Consider the following 20,492-nt stretch of genomic DNA (forward strand, 5'->3'; position numbering starts at 1 on the left):
GATGGCATATGTGAAGCGTTATGGTTAAGACTCCTGTTGGATGATTTAGGATATCCTTCTGAAAGACCAATTCAATTATATTGTGACAATAAAGCAGCATGTGATATTGCTCACAATCCAGTCCAGCACGACCGCACAAAGCATGTTGAGGTGGATCGATGTTTTATTAAAGAAAAGTTGGAAGACAACATTGTAGAGTTACCAAAGGTCCGATCTGAAGATCAATTGGCTGATGTTCTTACCAAAGCAGTTTCAAGTCGAATATTTTCGAAAATGGTAGACAAGTTGGGCATGTGCGATATCTATGCACCAACTTGAGGGGGAGTGTTGAAATATCTTTCTATATATTAAGATATCCCATATAATAGATATTAGGAAATATCAAATATTAGAAACTACTAAGAATTAGGAACTAGTAAATATATTAGTATAAACTATTAAGAAACTAGTAAAATATTAGAAACTAGTAAAGTTAGAAACTAGTAGTATTGTAACTCTATAAATGGAGTCTTATATTTCTTTTGTAATCCATCAAGGAATAATACAATTTCTTTGATCAATTTCAACAGTTATTTCTTTCCAAAACTCTCTCGGTTATGTTCTTGAAGAGGGTTTGGGTTTATGTAGAGAGAGAAAGCTAGAAAACATTTTAGAGAGAGAAAGAGATATGGGCTTCAGGATTTACTCTCTTTTGGTTTCCAGTTTATAGAGTGAGAGAGTGGTGAGTGATTGAGTATATATAAGGCGGTAAAAAAGGGCTTAGGAAATTATATTAGGTCTTAGAGATGCATTTTTGGGCGGGATTGAGCCTAGAGATGCGTATTTGAGTTTGATTTGAGCTAATATCTAATTATTAGGTTTTGGGGAGGTTATTATTCTGGGGTGAGCTTTATTTAGTATTTGGGCCCAAAATTTGCGTGTTTCATCAAAAAAATTATGGACTGTTACTCAAAAAACTATGGTTCATTTATATTATGGACTGTTACTCAAAATATTATATATATGATGGATACCCCCTCCACCGTATATCAAAGTCTTTGACCTCTGAATTTTTAAAGTAGATGCGTAACTGACTAGTAAAACCTTTCAACAACAAAAAAAAACTAACTAGTAAAACAGTTTTTGGCTTTACAAATTTCGTTTTGTAAACAAAGTATTCATCCTCCGACACAGGTAATTATAGAGTAAAATATTCTAACTTTTAAGTATTTGAATTTCTTATCAACTCTTGCTTTGTAGATAATTGAAATGTTTGCAAGTTTACCAATTTCATCTGCAAAAGTACAAGACCCTAAAATAAAATAAAAAGATAAAAAGACAATTTACACGTGAGAGTAGTTACATTTCAGAAACACAGTTGCACATCATCCTGAACTGTAAAATTTTATCATGACACCCTTCTTATCACTAATGCTCATCATTTTCCAAAAGCTTGGAAACATTTCGAGAAAGAAATGTAGGGAACAAATTGAAAAGAAAAAGATTCCCATATGGAATCACGTAGTTCAATTTACAACCATCTGTTCAAGGCGGGGAAGAACTGCATTAACTTGGACAGTACATAGCCAAAATAGAAGCAAATCGAAATCGTAGAGTGATTTCATAAGCTTTGCTTTTTCATACCAATTGAAGCACTGCCGTTAAAGAGGACCCAAACACACCAGAAAAGGATGCACATGTTCAGGCCCCCACCACAATTTGCAGGAACTCCCAAAATTGATAAAAAAAAAATTGTGCAACAGACGCACAAACACAACAAGCATACCTCAGAAACATAACCAACTAGGTACGGGATTTTCAGTATAAATAACAGGGCGAGTCAGTGCTCCTGTTTAGGGACGGAAAGGTTAGTGTCAAGCATGAAAGAGAGATCATGCATCTGTGACATCAGTGATTCTACTTCAGTTAATTTGGCTTGATTGATCTGCATACTTGTGTTGGAACTCTCATCGCCATCTGTTGGGCATTTACTATCATTAATGTTCACGCCCACAATCTCATCCCTGAAAAAGGAGTTTGGAATTAGAAGCATAATCTAGATTGTTAAGTTTTCAAACGTATGAATATAAAGTCAATGTAAGGAATCTGGCTTTAAAGATCAGATCTGAAAAAGAATATTCAGGTTGAACTCATGACACTGTCAACTCAAAAAAATATTACACTAAAAACTGTCAAGCTTAACAAGTTGGAGCTTGGGACATGATTAGACTAGACAATCATTAACAATCAAAATCCCCTATAGTAATCACTTTGTGAAGGTTAATATAGCCGAAGGAGGCAGATGAAAAATTTGTAATTAAGTATGTAAGTGCAGATAATCTTCAAACAGCCCTGTTATATGATTCAAGAACTCAGCTACTTACACAATTAAATATCAATCACAGGTAAACAGAAATGTAACAGCCTGTCTAAACAATAGTATTTATTATCCTGTGTTTTTATTTTTCTTTTCAGTTTGTTCAGCATCAACACAAAATGTATATTTTGAGATAATGTTCTCTTTAAAGTTTCTAAGGAACAGATTCGTAGTTAACTTAAGGTGCTGTTGGTTTTTTTTATTGACGTCTGAATCTGAATTTTCTGAACTGAATTGGCTGAATTATTTTAGATTCTTGTGTTCTAAGTCTGAATTAAAAATTTGACATTAATACATACCCTTATTAGTCTTTTCTTTTTGAAATGTTTGAATTAACTGACCCTTTCAGATTTCATCTAAACTTCCAACGAGGAGAGAGAAGCTCTGACACCGGAGAGTCCCGGTCAAAGTCCGGCGAAGGTGAGTGGGCCCTAATATGGATCAGAGAGTCTCTTCGTCTCCAGGAAAGGAAATCAAGATTCAAGTAGAGGGGAAGAGATTCATTCTCTCGGTGTTGGCAAATGGTAGGGTCAGATTGGTGGAGATAGGATATTACAGAGAGTGGTGCATTATCCTGCCTGTGGATGGAGTTAAAAGCCTTGCTAAGTTTTTGAGTAGTTATCAGAGATGAGATCTCAGAAGGATCTATCTAAGCAAATGGAAAGATTCAAGGAGGGTTCTTTGTGGCTGTGGGAGAGTGAACAGAATTCTAGAGGAGAGTACGTGAGGGCATATAGGGTTGGTGAGGGGGAAAACTCCGGTAGATCAATTTGCATGCCGGCAGAAAAAGTGGGTGGAGGGTGGAGTGCTATGTCTAACTTCTTACTGTCTTTCAATCACATCCAGAAGCCCCAGTCTAATCTTAATACCAAATCCAACTCTAAGATCCCCCCACCACTCCACAAACCTGCACCCAATGCATGGATGAGAAGCAATTATGATTCCCACCTAGGGAATCAAAAGAGAGGGGAGAAGATGGACGGTTTTTCTACAAAACCGAGGGTTGGTCCTAAAAAATATGGGTATACCCATTTCGTTCCCCTATATAAACACCCACTATCTTCTAATAAGCACAACACTTCACCTCACCCTAAATCCTCAAAACCCTCTAGTTCTACCATGGCGGTATCTGAGAACGGCGACATTAACTGGTCAAAGACGGTAGTGCTGGAGATGTATCCTCCCATTGAAGATTGGTCAAGTGTTAGTAGGGTGGTTCATAGCATCTTGGACTCGAAGGAGTTTGACATTCTGCCCTTCCGTAAAGGGTATGCGGTTCTTCGTACAAAGCTGAATGTGGACTCTTTTTGGGAGCTAGAATCAATTGAACTGAATGACATCGAAGTTACATTGTTCATAAGACAGTGGACGGCAACATGCAACGCTGTTTCTAAGGAGCCTAACCTACTATCGGTCAAGATGTTCGGTATACCGTTTCATCTCTGGAACATTAAGATTTTTTCTACCTTGGTAGAGGAAGCAGGCGAAATGGTGGAAATTCATGAGGATACTCGAAACTTCAACAATCTTTGGTTCGCTAAAGTTACAGTCCTCTGCAAACCTAACGGAGTTATGCCGGAGAAACAAGTGTTAGTGGTCGGAGGGGAAACTTTCCATATTTCGTCGGAAATGGAGGTCATCTCAAATAAGAATCACCATATTTGGCAAACCGAGAATCCACCGTCGAAAGTTAGGGTACAGATACCCTCTGATGCATTCCCGCCTTTACGCAAAATCTCAGACTCTTGGGTTCCGGACATTAACCTTTTCTTACCTAAAGAGAAGGAGGGAAGCAGTTCTTTTTCCGGTCTAGCTAAGCCTTATGAGAAGAATAGGAAAGTCGTGTCTGCAGCAGAACAGAGAAAAGTCAATCGTCCCGTTGGTGGTATCGTCATCCAAGAACCAGAGGAGAGAGGTATAGACAAGCTTTTAGCAGTGACAAAGGAGGTGGTGACCGATAAGGCTGACAAAGGGAAGCAGGTAGTAGGAGAAGGTACGAAGAAGAAGGGGTTAGATGTCGAGATGATGGAGGGTCAAACTTTGATAACTGATGATGCGTTGACAGCTGTTAAAGAGATTATGGACAGAGCGGATAAGTGGACTAAGGTCAAGAAAGTATTTTCAAGGAAGAAGGCCCCAGTTAATAAAGTATATGTCCCGAAGAAAGTTGTTGTAGGCAGGCCAGGACTTAAGGTGAGCGGCCCAGGCTCTTCAGGCCCAGCAAATAGGAGGAGTGACCCAACTACACCAGGCCCAGACAGCGATCAAGCTTGTGATCAGGTTCTAGGGACAGCCCCAAGTATTGGGCCTGAGACTAACAGTGGTTTGGTGGAGAAGGAGAGGATTGACAACATCATGGAAACTGGAAAAGAACTAGGGTTTGCTGGGTTCTCCAACGATAACAAGGTTCTCGCGCTAATCCTAGAGGAGAAAATCACAGTGCAAAGTTTCCATGAGGAGAAGTGTGAGGAGGTAACCCCATTATCGATCACTCCCATTGCAGTGAGTGTCCCGGAGCCGAATCATTCTCAAGATTCTAGCGTAGAAGTTTATGAAGGGGAGGAGGCGAGGCAAATAGCCAAGATCTTAGCCGATAGAAAGAGGGAGAAGGAAGGTTCATCAAGTGGTAAGAAAAAGAGGAACTCAGGCTTCTATAGAGAACTCAAGATGTTGGAATGGAGCATGACTGTGCCGATGAAGAAGACCAAGAGGAACACCTATTCGAGCTCGTTTGCTGGGGTTCCTAAGTTTCCATGTCTCTGAATCTACTTAGTTGGAATGTTTGTGGGTTAGGTAAACCTGCGAAACACTTGGCAGTTAGGTCTACCATTAAGGAGCTGTCGGTGTCTTTTGTTTGTTTGCAAGAGTCTAAAATATCTTGTATGACTCCCCTTATGGTTCGGTCGTTATGGGGTAGGGGGAACCATGGTTGGGCTGCTAAACCTTCCATTGGTGCGTCAGGGGGGATCCTATGTATTTGGAACTCTGATTATTTTGACTTAGTGGATCAATATATTGGTATGTACTCAGTTAACTTGGTGATTAAAAATAGAAATGATGGTTTTCTTTGGCTGTTCTCTGGAGTGTATGGACCTTGTAAAAAAGATCTAAGGCAGGATCTTTGGGTTGAATTGGACCTGGTTGCCTCTAAATGGGTTTTGCCTTGGTGTGTTGGTGGTGACTTCAACGTAGTCAGATTCATTCATGAGAAACGTAATGGTTCTAAGATCACGAGCAGTATGAGAGGCTTCGAGGAGTGGATATCCAAGCATGGCCTAATAGATCTCCCCAAAATTGGAGTTGCTTTCTCTTGGTCCAGTAACCAGGAAGTTCCCGCTATGAGCTTGCTGGATCGTTTCCTTGTCAGCCCAGAATGGGAAGCTAAATATCCTCTTGTGATTCAATCTATTCTTCCTAGAATCGTCTCGGATCATTCGCCAGTTCTGCTGAGGACTGAGACTACTAAGGGGCAACCGGCTCCTTTTAGGTTGGAGGAAATATGGATGTTAGAAGAGGACTTTCGAGATAAAATTGAGTTTTGGTGGAATGAATGTACTCCTAATGGCAATCACAGTGAAATTCTTTGGAGGAAGCTGCAGTTCGTGAAGGAGAAACTCAAAGTATGGTCGAAGGAGAAATATAAAGGAATGCAGGCTAGTCTTAAGAGTCTAAAGGATAGGGTTGGAGCTTGGGATGCCGAAGAAGAAAGAAGCGATTTATCTCAGTGGGACTTTGAGGAGAGAAAATTGGCTAGGGTGGAGCTGGAGAAGTTGATGAATCTGGAAGAGATTAGTCTGAGGCAGAAGTCAAGGGTTCAATGGCTGAAAGCTGGAGATAGAAATTCAGCATATTTTCATAAAATCATCAACTGTCGAGCTAGAAGGAATAGAATCAGCAACTTGGAAAACAATGGACAGATGATATCGGAAGATAAGGAGCTTGAATTGGCAGCAATCAACCACTTTAGTACTCTTTACACCGAGAACAGATTCTGGAGACCATCCATTGATCACACGGAGTTGCCTAAGATTAGTCCAGAGCAGGGTTCCTTTCTTGAAGCGGGTTTTAATGAAGAGGAGGTTAAATCAGCAATGAAGGAGCTAGCTAAGGATAAAGCTCCTGGCCCCGATGGGTTCCCCCTTAGCTTTTATATAAGGTGCTGGGACATCATTAAGCAGGAAGTCATGGATATGGTGTCAGAGTTCTCGGAGTCGGCTAGAGTCGATTGGAGGCTGAACCATACTTTTATCGTTTTGATTCCCAAAAAGGAGGAGGTTAAGTCATTCTCGGACTTTAGACCTATTAGTTTGGTCAGTGGCATTTATAAGATTATTTCAAAGGTGATGGCTACTAGGTTGAAAGTGGTGATGGATACCTTAATCTCCCCATTTCAAGGAGCCTTCGTGGCTGGTAGACAGATCTTGGATGGCATTTTGATAGCCAATGAACTTATAGACTCAAGAAGGAAACAAGGGGATCAGGGGTTGGTAATCAAAATAGACTTGGAAAAAGCTTATGACAGAGTGGCTTGGGACTTTTTATACCAGGTGATGGAAAGAATGGGGTTTGGTTATAAGTGGAGATCTTGGGTATTCGGGTGTGTGAGCTCGGCCTCCTTTTCGATCCTTCTTAATGGCATCCCCACAAGGCCATTCCAAAGTTCTAGAGGATTGCGACAGGGGGATCCCCTATCCCCCCTATTGTTTTTGTTGGTGGCTGAGGCCTTAAGTCACTGCCTTCGTGAGGCAGAGAGTAAACAGTGGGTGGAGGGTTTCAAGGTGAAAGAGCATGGGACAGCAGTCAATCACCTTCAATTTGCAGATGACACTCTCTTCTTCCTGGAGGATTCGACGGCTCAGGTAGCTAAGCTTAAGGACATCCTGATTTGGTTTGAGATATCCTCTGGATTGAAAGTTAATTATTCGAAATCAGTCATTATGCCGGCTATTCTTAGTGTTCCTATGAAGGCTCAGGTCAGTGCTTTAGGGTGTGTGGTGGGATCCTTACCGTCGAACTACCTTGGACTTCCTTTAGGTCAGCCATACAAATGCAAGACTATTTGGGATCCGGTAATTGAGAGGGTAAACAAGAGATTATCTTCGTGGAAAGCAAAGACACTCTCGAGAGGAGGGAAGCTAACTCTTATCAAGTCAGTTCTCTCAGCCCTTCCTATCTACTACCTGTCCCTCTTTAGCATGCCATCTTCAGTCCTTAAAGAGATAGATAGAAAGATGTGTGAGTTCCTTTGGCATGATAAGGAGAACTCAAAGAGGATCCATTGGGTTGCTTGGGAGTCGGTGTGTAAGGAAATGGAGGCAGGGGGGTTGGGCATCAAGGAGCTGAAGAAGATGAATGATGCTCTTCTAATGAAATGGTTGTGGAGATTTGCGATAGAGAAGGAAGCTTTATGGAGGACCATTGTTTTTGAAAAGTTCGAGAGCTCTAGTGGGGGTTGGAGGCAGGGATCCATAAAGTCTCCATTCGGTTGTGGGTTATGGAAGGGGATTTCGGCCAAAGAGAAAACCTTTTTAAGCCTTACTAAGTGGGTGTTGGGAGATGGGGAGTATATTAAGTTCTGGGAGGACGCTTGGTGCTCTCCTATTCCTCTCAAGGAGAGGTACCCAGCTATTTACTATATCTCAACATCCCATCAGAAATCGGTTAAGAGTCACTATAACCGAGCCTTAGGGTCTTGGGATATTCGTACTAGAAGGAGGCTGAATGATTGGGAGATCCTAATATTTGCAGACCTGCTGAGCTTGTTGGACCAACATGAGCCGGTAATAGGAAAAGAAGATGTGAGGGTCTGGGTCCAGGATGAAGAGGATAAACTCTCGGTCAGAAACTGCTATGCTAGGCTTAATCAGCCTCCCCCTCAGTCGATGGATCTGTTTGATTATAGGTCCCTTTGGGCCAGTAGCATCCCTCCTAGGGTAAGCTTTCTGGTCTGGGCAGCAGCTATAGGCAAGCTTCCTACGTTGGATAATCTAAAAAGAAGAGGATGGATAATGCCTAATAGATGCGGGAGGTGCAATCAGGAGGAAGAATCAGTGTCCCATCTGTTCATTCACTGCCAGGAGGCCAGTAAACTGTGGCAGTTCTTTATTGGGTCGGTCGGAGTCAGCTGGAGTCTTCCAGAATCTCTAGTTCAGCTCTTAGCTCAATGGAAGAAGATTCCCATGAAGAAATCAAAGCGTAGCCTTTGGGTTATGATCCCATTAGCAGTTTGTTGGTGTATATGGAAGGCTAGGAACGAAGGCATCTTTAAGGACTCCTCCAATGCCTTCAAGGTGGAGGAGGAGGATGTTTTGGGGGTCCTATTCCATTGGAGTAGGTCCCTGGGCTGGGCTAGGGCATTTTCTTACTTAGACTTTGTGTCGAATTGGGGGGGTATCATTAGCATGTAATTGTAATCGTGATATCCCCTTTCTCCTGTACAGTTGTATTCTTTTTCCCCTTTCAATATTAATTCAAAGTTTTTAAAAAAAATAAAAAAATGTTTGAATTAATAAGAAAAGGGGAGAATGTAAAAAAGAATTGGCGAATTCACATAGGGAAGATGTTACTTCATGATATCCTCCCAATTAGAAATGAAATCAAGATATGACAAGTTCCTATACAACCCCATATTCCTACTCCAGTGGAACAGGAACCCTAGGACATCTTCCACTTCTACCCCCAGACTCTTGGAAGAGTCTTTGAAAATACCCTAGTTTCTAGCTTTCCAGATAGACCAACATACCGCCTGAGGGATTAGTAACCAGATGTCCTTTCTGGACTTACTGTGAGGCACCCTTCTCCAAACATCCAAAAGCGATTCCAATGATACGAGGCAACACCATTGATTTCCTACCGAAGCAATGAAAAAATTCTAGAGCTTCGAAGCCTCCCTACAATTAATCATGAGATGGTTCTGAAGTTTGAACATCCTAGTCAACAACCCTTGGTTGGAGTGGTAAGAGGTGCAGTTTTCCACCTTAGAGGTCAAGGTTCGAGGCACGCTGAACAGTTAAAAAAAATCATGAGATGGCTAATCGATTCCCCAGCAGACATACAACTAGCACACCAATTAGTGAGTTGCATCCCGCGCCTTTGGAGATTGTCCACCGTTGGTAGCTTCCAAAGAACTGCTGCCCAAGTAACGAAACAGACTCTAGGAGGAATTTTCAGAGAGACCAAATGGTCTTGAAATCAACCTCTGCCCTTGCAATCGAGGATTTCGTACCAAGTCTCCAATAGCAATTCTTCACAATAAGATCATCTTTATCTTGTGAAATCCAAACTTTGGCGTCTTCTGACTCCATCGAAGGCTTGAAAAGTCCAAGCAGATACAACAGGTTGGAGTATATCTCTACTTTCCAGTCATTAAGATGCCTCCTAGTCTGAATCACCCAAACTCATCGAACCCAATCATACGATTTGTGCACAGAGATATTTCTGGATGCCGCAACAAAATACATTGCTGGGAACCTGTCTTTAAGAGGAATTTGGTGGCAACAAATGTCATGCCAAAAATCGATGTTAATACCATTTCCAAGCTTCCATTTTGTAATCCTCTCAAACTCATTAGCATTGCCAGCAATCCTTTTCCAGACACAACCATAGGGTGTTTTGATAGGTTTGTGAGCCCACCCACACCACCCCAAATTTCTCCACTATAATGCTTCTCCACAGAGTTGTCTTTTCGTTTGCTAACCTCCAAAGCCATTTGGACAAGAGAAGAGAGCTTTGTTCATGTTCTTTATACCTAAGCCCCCCTGTTCCAATTCCTTACAAATAAGATCCCAAGCTACCCAATGGATTCTCTTTGTATCTTCTTTGTCATGCCATAAGGAATCACATATTTTTTTGTCTATAGCCTTGAGGACCGAGCAGGGGATGCTGAAAAGAGATAACAAATAAAGAGGGAGAGCTGAGAGTACTAACTTGATCAAAGTAAGCTTACCACCCCTAGACGAAGTTCTGGCCTTCCAAGTAGACAACCTCTTATTAACTTTCTCTACCACCGTGTCCCAAAGAGCTTTACACTTATAAGACTGACCTAACGGTAGTCCCAAGTAACTAGTGGGCAACTTGCCTCTAACACTTCCAATAACCTCAGTCTTGGCCGCCAATCACCGCTCTTAGATGGCAGGAAAAATCATTGATTTAGAATACCTTGAGACAGGAAGCTAATTCAAACCAGATGAGAATGTCCTTTAGTCTCCCTTATTAGTCTTTTTAACAAAAAAACCTCTAATTTCTCTTTCTCCAAATCTTTAAACCTGGAAAACCCTAATAAGTTCTCTTTCTCCTCTTTCCCAGCTCACTCTCTCCCCATGGCTGCTTGGTAGGGATTCCCTCTCTCTCTCTCTCTCAGATCAAAGATCAGAGAGCTCTCTCATTATCTAACAAACGAAGATCGGAGAGTTAACCTTCGCCAGATCCGGCGAGGGTTCAACCACGAAAACCTTCCCTAAATCCAACGAGGTTCGAATAGAAGGAACCCTCACTAGATCTGAAATCCTCGCCGGATTAGATGGGATATTGAACGATATAATCCTTGCAAGGAGATATAGAGCTGAAAAGTTTCTTCTGTAAAATTCTTTTTTGGGTTTTATTGTTCTTTATTTATTAATTTCTAGATCTTTCTCCAGTGAATCTTATGTTTATTTTATGAATCAAAGTTGATTTTTTGGCAAAGAAGTTGCAATGATTCTTTTATTTGTCATTCGTGGTGGTGGTGGTGGACCACCGGTAATGGCCATTGGTGGTGGTTCACCGGTAATGATGGTGGCGGATGGTTGCCGGTGGTGGAGGACGGGCAGTGGTGTTGGGGGCATTTTTACAAACTTAACAAGGGCATAAATGTCATTTCCTACATTTTCATTCAATTTCAGACTTGTTTTGAAGTCTGAAAAAAGTGGACATGTTTTCAGATATTCAGATATTTAAGAATTCAGCCAACATTTCAGATTTCACCTATTAAAAAAAACAAAGATCTGAAATCTGAATTGGGTCCCAATTCAGATCTGAAAAAATAAAAATAAAACAAACAGCACCTTAATCTACAAATAAATGAAGTGATAAACCAGTTTTGATATTGAAGTCCAATCATCCACTACAGTTTAGTTATTTCAGCACTCAGTAAGACAGTAGTTAACTAGTTTCTTAGAGTTTACTACTAAGAGTCTAAGGAGACTCACGTATCTTAGATTCAATAATATTCACTAACTTTGTAAACTAAAAATGTTCACCAATTATACATGTACTTCAACAAATCATAAGTAAAAGTCTAATATTAGCTTCCCCCAGATATTTTTTTGGTCAATTGTTTTAGCAAATGTCTCCAATAAAACTCTCATCCAATCCTTATCCTATACAAGTTCTTATTTCTATGAATTACCAACTACATTATAAAGAATCAAATCAAAATTCATTTATTGGGATGACTAATATTGCAACTTGGAATAATCTATTAAATGAGGGTAAATATGTTCGAGCATTTTTTGAGAAAATTAGTGTTGGCGTGCTACCCAAATCGTATAGCAGAATCTGAATAAATCGGCATACCAAAATCTCTATTTTTTTTATCTGATTTACATGTACAAACCCGCTTGGGAATTCTAGCCCTTTCAGATTCCTACAGCCCTGACAGCTTCAGCTTCAGAATCAGCTTTTTGTTTAAAAGTGGTAACACTCTGACATGGAGATGGTTTATGCTAAGAAACTGGATGACTTTAACAAGAAACACAAACAACTCTCAGGTCAGAACATAATCAGAGAAAACCAAATGAGGGCCTGGTAACCCATGCAAAGCATAATTAGAGCTGGAGATCCAATTTGGGAATTAAGTAGCTAAGTTGATGTTTTGTTACTTCTTAATAGTAAGGATATCTTATTCATTTTACCCTCCAAAGTGTTCGGAATCTAGCAGGTATTAATTATGACCTCAATCTTTTCATGTTTCTATATTCTTTTGATCCATAAACAAAACTTTTCTTTCTATATGGTTTTTAGTACTATGCTCATAAGGTTAGGGATGCCCTTCAGAAACATTATTTCTTATAGAAGTACATAACTTTTAACAATTATTTACTGATGTGGGTGTTTTGAACTACAGATTCATCATTCTTCTTATGGTTCCCTCTAGAACTCGAAGTTACTTCCTTAGGTCTTAGCGTCATCTTCACATTTGACATCACAAGCAACTCAATCATTTCATCCAGAAAAACTTAACGATGTCACTAACATTTCAGATTCTCTGATACTGGTTCGAGTTTTTTTTCTGATAACCCTACAACGTTGTCGATTGCAGAAACTTTTGCATACTGCTCAAGGGGTTAAAGGATTCATCAGATACTTTTTCATATTGTGGATTATAAGATAAACATGATATCAAGGATTACTGGATATATGTGGCAATATCATGTTATAGATTACATGACCTAATTCTAACCATTTCCAAAAAGAATACTTTTCATACATAATTATTTGAGGCGAGGCAGGATCATTAACTAATTCCATCCTCGCCTGGAGTTTTGTAAACTTTTGTAATCATTGAAGCTCATTTATTATAAGTCGACACTCGCCGGTCGGGTCAAGTCAAGAACCAGGCGGATCGACCTAATTTAACACCCTATCCATAGGTTGTTCATGACAGGAGTTCTTATCGATATATCAAACTTTCAGTTTTGGTCGCATGTTTGGATTGGGTTGGAGGCCTTAAAAGTCAGCTTCCCTGAAGTATATAGGCTCGCTATGAGGCCCAATGTTACTGTGGCCGAGGCTTTCAACAGTAACCTTAATGCCTGGGACATCACAATCAGGAGGAACTTAAATGATAGGAGCTTCAACAGTATGTTCAACTACTGCAACTCCTTCAAGATGTTAGTCTCACGGATGCTCCGGTTACCCGAGCATGGATTGCTGAGGAGAAGGAGCCCCTTTCAGTCTCGAATTGCTATAGAAGGCTGGACAAGGACGGTATACTGCTTGAGCCATGCGTATCCAAGTCAGCTTGGATCAAAGCGATACCTCCTAGGGTAGGTTTCTTTGTGTGGGCTATCTTAGTCCGCAAGATCCCCAACAATGGACGCCTTGAAGAGGAGAGGCTTTCAGATCCCCAAAAGATGCATCCTGTGCAAAGAGAATGAAGAATCGCTCGATCATCTTTTCCTTCACTGTAGGGTGGCTTCCAGGCTCCAGCATTTGGGGATTTTGCCAAGTCCCTTTCAACCAGTTGGTGTTTCCCTTTTTCCATTAACCAAATGGTCACCCAGCGGGACGGCCTATGCAAGAGGAAGAACAGGAGAGAAGTGTGGCAACTGGTTCCAGCCGCAATCATTTGGAGTATATGGAGTGATAGGAACACCAAAATCTTCAAGGAAAAGAACCTTAACACGACCATCGATATTGAAGACATCAAAGGGATCATTTACTCTAGGATTAGGAGAATTGATAAATTTAAGAATGTATCCTTCCTAGGGGTTGTTGTAAATTGGGAGGCTTGGATGTCGTGAGACGTTGTAACAAGCCCCCCTAACCCCGTTTTGTACATAGTTTTCCCTTTCTAATATATTCATTCTAATTTTCAAAAACAATAACATTACTAATGTTATATCGGAAGTGAGTAACCATTATTGGAGCACATACCTGTTAGAGATGGGAGTTTCTTGCATATTATACACCTGCATAAAATTTCTATCGCTCCCAGTTACACCTGAAAATAGATCTGGTTGTAGGACGTCACCAAACTCCATTTCTCGAATAGTGTTACCTAAGCCCATCAAATACACATTAAGAAACTGCGATTAGGGTAATTCAATTGAAGTAATTTGTCTCCAAGAATTTGAAAAAGGATCATGTGCCTTACCAGAGCCCGAAGTACCATCACTACTGACAATTGAATCATCCCGTTTATAAATTTTCTCATTTTTCGAGTCTCTGGAATCTCCACTAGGCCAAAGATCATCTTGGGACCAGCTATCGTTTGTGTAAGCTGGACGATTGGTGTTTTCCTTTGGTTCTCCAATAGATGCAAGAGAAAATAAGTCATTTTCAGTTTTTAAGTCACTAGCCAAACTGTTGCTAATATTTAGGTCTGTGTCAGGGCTAACGAAGGAATCCACAATCGAGGGAATCACAAAAGGGTCATGCAATTTTGAATTCCCAGTAAGAGTTCTAGAACTGGCAGACCGGAATTCAGCTTCCCAACCAGAAAGAGTGTCATCAACGCCAAAGTTGGTCTTACTGGTCCTAACTGCCACATTGGACGACTGAGCACTATCAAACAAACTAATACTTTCATGACTAGGAAATACATGAGATTCTGTACTTTTAATCTCGTTTTTAGGAGACGCTACCGGTTCCTTCGGTACACTTGTAGCATCCCTCCCCGGCTCAATGAAAAAGTTGTCAAGGTCTACTCCTGCTAAGTTCAAAGAACTTTTACTCTGAAATGGTGCGTTATCAATAGTTGTACTTTCCGATTCCTTCAACTCCGCAGACCACTTTAGTTCTAAATCAAATAGATCAGCCAGAACTGACTCATTCTTTGACATATTACGTCCTTTAGATGAATCACGATCTCCATTTGTTGATGCAATAATTGCCTCCTGAAACATGTTCACGATATTATTCTTCTGCATAAATGTCAACTCAAGAATGAACCACCAAATCTAACGAATTTAGGGTATTACTTTGCACTCACTAATAAGCATTTACCATCATTTCTTTAGAAAAATTTGAAGTCAGCATGATGTAGGACAGAAATGGGAAAATAGAATTGAAGAAGAAAACAACTTGACTATATTATAGACAAACACTAGCATCATACTAGTACAAGCTAGGAATCACTCCTAGAGCTCTTAGGCATCACACCTTTGGGATATAAACTGCTAGGACACTAAAAACTAAAAAGACATCATAAAAGAGATTAAACACATTAAAGGCACTTGACCATCTTAATTAATACTTAGAAACTAGTACAAATACATGTGGATCAGGCCCACATTATTCAAGGTTCTAAGTGAACCATTCATGTAAGACATGCCAAATCAGAAATTAGGCTTTGCAATCCTTTTTTTGACGTCTCCCATATGCCTTAACTATGTGGTTGGTCTCGGCCGAGACGGCCGAGAATCTCGGGTCTCGTCTCGGTCTCGGCCTTCTCCCGAGACGAGACTCAGCCGAGACCCCGAGTTAGGGTTTGGCCGAGAATCTCGGGTCTCGTCTCGGTCTCGGCCTTCTCCCGAGACGAGACTCAGCCGAGACCCCGAGTTAGGGTTTGGCCGAGATTCTCGGCGAAACTCGACCGAGACCACCCGAGACCGAGTCCGAGACAGTAATTTCTGAACATTTGGAACTTTTTTCTTGGAAACTCTTAGACCTAATTGTGCACTACTATTTATTATCTTCTTAAATCTTAAGTACTAATTGTATTCCCAATGAATCTAATACAAATAGCAATAATACTATATAGAATTTTTAGGTTTTATGCCTTATAGAAACTTTTAAAATTATTTAGAAACTTTCAAAATTATAGTAGAATAGGATTTATTTATACAATTATTAAGTTAGAATAAGTAGTAAAAACTAGAATTAAGAACTAATAAAGAAGTGAAGAACACAAGAACCTAATTTTAGTAGATTAGAATTTATTTTATGCCTTAGTAGTAGGCCATTAGCTAATAGCTACACTTTCTGTCTCGGCCGAGAATCTCGGTCCGTCTCTGTCTCGTCTCGGTCTCGGCCGGACCGAGATCGAGATCGAGACCGAGACCAACTACATAGTGCCTTAAACAGTTGTTGCCATTCATCTCTATCAATTCTTCTGGGCTTGAGAAAACTCGACCTCGGCGAGTTAAATGCATAAAATTTCTCATCAAGGTCGTCGTCAAGTACTTTGAACTCATTATCTCTATCACATCATTTGTCATCATTCGCTAGAATGACTACAAGCAAGCTTAATAAGGTACTTAGAGGACATGCTACGAGTAGCCCTCGTTTCTGAGAGTGTAACCACAAGACTCAGATGTAAACTTTGGATGTTGTTATACATGGTTATTGTTTGATCATAGCCAGCAAACAAATGAGAAAATATCAAACACTTTTTATTTGGAAGTGTCGTTATTACTTTTTTGAATGAGTTAAATTTATAGCCCATCCCATAGCTGATTATACGACTCGGCTCGGCGGCTCGGCCAAGGTCCGAGTCCGAGTCAGGGGGTGAGTCAGCCAAGTCACTCGGCCGAGTCAGCCCGAGTTAATCACTTTGGTCTTCAACATATTTGACAAATAAAGAAAAAAGACTGCCATATCCTAATCATACTCGAGTCAGATCCGAGTCACGACTCGGCTCGGTGTATGTCCGAGTCCGAGTCGAGTACCGAGTCACTCGGCTGACTCGGCCGAGTCGTACTGCTTTGGTTGGGAACCACTATACATCAAAATCTTTAGACAAGTGAACAACTAAAGTCCCACCTGCAGTAAGAATTTGAGATAACTAAAGTTCCACCCTAGAGCTGATTATGTTGGGGACCATTATACATCAAAACCTTTAGACAAGTGAACAACTAAAGTTTCACCTGCAGCGCGAATCTGAGATAACTAGTGAAGTGCTGCACCAAACATTCATGAATTTGTTTTAAACAGGAAATAATTGAAACTTCAGAAACTGAAATGACTACTCATGTTTTCTAACAAGATGGTCAACTGCACTAAACATTTATCATACATTCATACTGCAAGGAAGCAAGAACTTATCAATTCAACCTTTTGGGGAGTAGAAGAAAACCAAATGCTGCTTTACCTGTTGACAATGTACCTTAGTATTTTCAGGTCAAGAAGCTATGTAGTCGGTCTCGGTCCGATGGAAGGCCGAGACCGACAGGAGACCGAGATGGACCGAGAAACTCAGCCGAGTCAACATGTTTAGCTAATAATAAGTACTAAGGAATAGGCTTAATTACCTGACTCTCCATTACCTCACAATTCTCTAGATTTTAAACATAAAACTACTTTAATCATTCATAATAAAAATATTGTATTTTAATCTACTAAAATTTTCGAAGTTTTTATAGAATTTTCGAAGTTTGTACAAGGCATAAGACCTAAAATATCTATATAATAGTATTGCTACTTACCTTAGATTCATTAGGGAATATAATAACAAAAAGTATGCTCAACCCGCCTCCTGGGACTCCCGCTTGAACCGCCTGTGAGAGAAACAAGAGTTCCTCTCTCCTCTCACATGTTCAGTCACGTGGAGAGAGAAATCCTTGTTTCTCTCACAGGCGGTTCAAGTGGGAGTCCAAAGAGGCGGGTCATGCAGACTTGTTGATATAATAAGTAGTTAAGGAGGTAATAAATAATAGTATACAATTAGAACTTAAAGTTTCCAAAAAATGTTCCAAGAAATTAAAAGATGTTGTCTCGGTCTAGGTCTGTCTCGGCTGAGACACCCGAGATTCTCAGTCAAACCCTAACTCGGTGTCTCGGCCGAGTCTCGTCTCGGGAGAGAGCCGAGACCCGAGATTCTCGGCTGAGAGTCTGAGACCAACTACATAGGCAAGAAGATAAACGTGCATTGCACATTTAACTGGTCCCTCTAGTCAATGCATCATTTCACTTGCTTATAAAATTAGGGAAAATGATCAGCAAAGAAAGGTATATATTTTTTATAAAGTTTAAGATTAATTACAAGTATTTAGTGCTAAGTAGTCAGGAATGTGGACCGAGTCAGACTAGTTTGTATCCGATCCTCGAGTCTCGCCAAGTCGAGCCAATCCATTCATGGTTTGGCTCGGTTTTATTCGGTCTGTATCCGATCCAACCGAATAAAACCGTTTAGGTAGATTTTGGTTTGGTAACCGAACCAAATCATGAATGGATTGGCCTTTTTGGATTTTGTAACTTTTTTCCCCCGAAACTTTTCTTTAAACCTCAAATCACTCACCCTCATTAATCATACACCCCAATACCAACTGTGACAATTTGGACGAACATCGTACTCAGAGGTGGAACTGCTTAAACCAGCCCAGGCTGGTTTCCATAGTATTTGTACTTAAATATACCATTTTTAATGCAGCTTTGGTCCAACTGCACTGGTAGAGGTCATTTTTGTCCACTTTGATGACAGAAGTTCAATTCCCATGGCTGATGGCTGGCACTTCTTTCGTTGTTGCTGTTTATCCCTTCACTTAATTTCTGAAGTGCTAAAAAATACCGATTACTTGTTCGGTTACACTCCCTTCAGAGAAGGTAATGGCTTAAACAAAATAACTTCTTTTATTCGTTACCCTTTTGATTATGTATTTTTTTCTACTACAGATTTAAGAAAATATTCAACGATGGTTAATAAAAACATACAATTTTTTTTCTAAGATCTATCATACTTGTCAAAAATACTACATGTCGTACTCAATTGAGATGTCTAATATTTTATTATCTATAAATTTAAAAAATAAAAAACTCTCATGTTACCTTGTTCATTCAGAAAATTAAGATTAACCATGGGAAAAGTGATAAGTAACGATGTCATAAAAGTTCATTAATTATCATGCAATCTTGCAAGTCGATAAAAATTGTAAATATAAGGTTATGTTATACTGTAGTGATTTTATCCTGGTTAAGTTAAGCCCTTACCATACACCCTTTCATTCGGATATATCTCGACAGGCAACAAGGGGTTACAAGCTCTAATCTGGTACCACCCCATTCATCTATCTAAGAGCAAAAAGCTGTCCTCTTCAAGGTTGCAAGCTAGTGTTAGTCTTGTGGTCATGAAACTCAAAATCAATTGGCAATGAGTTGAGAGGACCTAGACATTACATTCTTGGTTGCTAGATAACCCTTCTACCATATGAACTATTCTCATAGTGAAAGTGATTTTTAAGAAATGCAGATAAGTAAAAGAGCTAGAAGGAATAACATCTTGAGGAGAACTGGTTGTTTAGCTTAATAATATTAACTTAAAAAGAAAGTAATTAATGGAAAGAATGTGAGGAAGAATAGAGACTGACCGAACCATTCAAGCCAAGAGACTGGAGAAACCAGGCATAGGAGTAGGTAGATTTGAAAGGGATTGAATCAGGAGGGATCTGATTTCTCTGTTGAGCACCGCAATAGACGCACACGATTGATTGAACCCCTCTTAGTAGTCCTCCACGGCATTGCTTACACCTGAGGTATGAAGGAATTGATGGATCGAATCCTTCGATCAATTCACTGATAGTGAAAGAAGAATTATTATCATGAGGATCGAGTAGGACATCAGAGTTGTGGAAAGAGGCGACACCGGCCTCTTGTCGGAGCGAGATCTGAACTTTTCGGATCAATGAAGTTGGAAATCCTTCCCCCGACGAAGCCATCGCTCTCCCTAGCGGCCTAGCCTAATTTACTAGGTACCGTCGTTTTGTTCTCACTCACTAGTCCCCAGCCCAAATTTCCGAGGATATGGTCTACGGTCTACCTACAATAATCATTGTGGCCGCTCCTATTTACAGAGTAGACCAAGTTACTAACATTTTGTTTTGGGTATTTATAAAGAAATTTTTAATGAATCACCCAAATTTTGGGCCCTAATAAGAAATAAATCCCAACCCGGAATAAAAACCCACCAAAAATCCAATAATCCAATATTATCACGAATCAAATTCAAATACGCATCTCTAGGCTCCATCCGTTTCAAAAACGTATCTCTAAGGCCTCATATTTTTTCATAATTTCTCTTTTAGCCTCCTACATATACTCAACCACTCACCACTTTCACTCCTATAAAACCGTCGTCCATCTCTCTCTCAAATATGGAAACCCATCTCTTTCTCTCTCTAAAATCTTTTCCAGCTTTCTCTCTCTACATAAACCCAAACCCTCTTCAACTAGAGAAATCAAACCTTCATTATCTAAACATTCATTATCTCCTTCGTTTCTTAAGATTCCGAAACTGGTTCTACCTTCCTTCATCATCTTCAAACATCGTATCCATATATCTTTCTTTCTTTAAAATCTTTTCGAGCTTTCTCTCTTTATATAAACCCAAATCCTCTTCAACCAGAGGAATCAAACCTCGTTTTGGAAGGAAAATCTTGTAAACATTCATTATCTTCCTTCGTTTCTTAAGAATCCAAAACTGGTTTTACCTTCCTTCATCATC

At 40.1% G+C, this 20,492-nt stretch overlaps 1 protein-coding gene across 3 annotated transcripts; it reads right to left on the minus strand.

Annotated features, from left to right (window-relative positions):
* Positions 1 to 1,321: 1,321 nt before the first annotated feature.
* LOC147544124 (uncharacterized) lies at positions 1,322 to 19,896 on the minus strand. Of its 3 annotated transcripts, none has more exons than XM_086674127.1 (5): positions 19,360 to 19,850; positions 14,701 to 14,952; positions 14,211 to 14,355; positions 13,991 to 14,114; positions 1,322 to 2,003 (listed from the first exon to the last, which is right to left on the minus strand). In XM_086674127.1, the coding sequence occupies exons 1-5, from the start codon at positions 19,705 to 19,707 to the stop codon at positions 1,820 to 1,822; spliced, it is 1,053 nt and encodes a 350-aa protein (XP_086530253.1). In that variant the 5' UTR covers positions 19,708 to 19,850; the 3' UTR covers positions 1,322 to 1,819. The 3 variants fall into 3 exon arrangements, with proteins under 3 accessions (XP_086530253.1, XP_086530252.1, XP_086530251.1); XM_086674126.1 differs by having other exon boundaries at positions 14,211 to 14,363; positions 14,673 to 14,952; XM_086674125.1 differs by having other exon boundaries at positions 14,211 to 14,952; positions 19,360 to 19,896.
* Positions 19,897 to 20,492: the final 596 nt, after the last annotated feature.

This window comes from Eschscholzia californica, unplaced genomic scaffold (assembly GCF_041429995.1).
Source record: "Eschscholzia californica isolate CP2 unplaced genomic scaffold, dmEscCali1.0.p SCAF_4, whole genome shotgun sequence".
Classification (NCBI taxonomy): domain Eukaryota; kingdom Viridiplantae; phylum Streptophyta; class Magnoliopsida; order Ranunculales; family Papaveraceae; genus Eschscholzia; species Eschscholzia californica.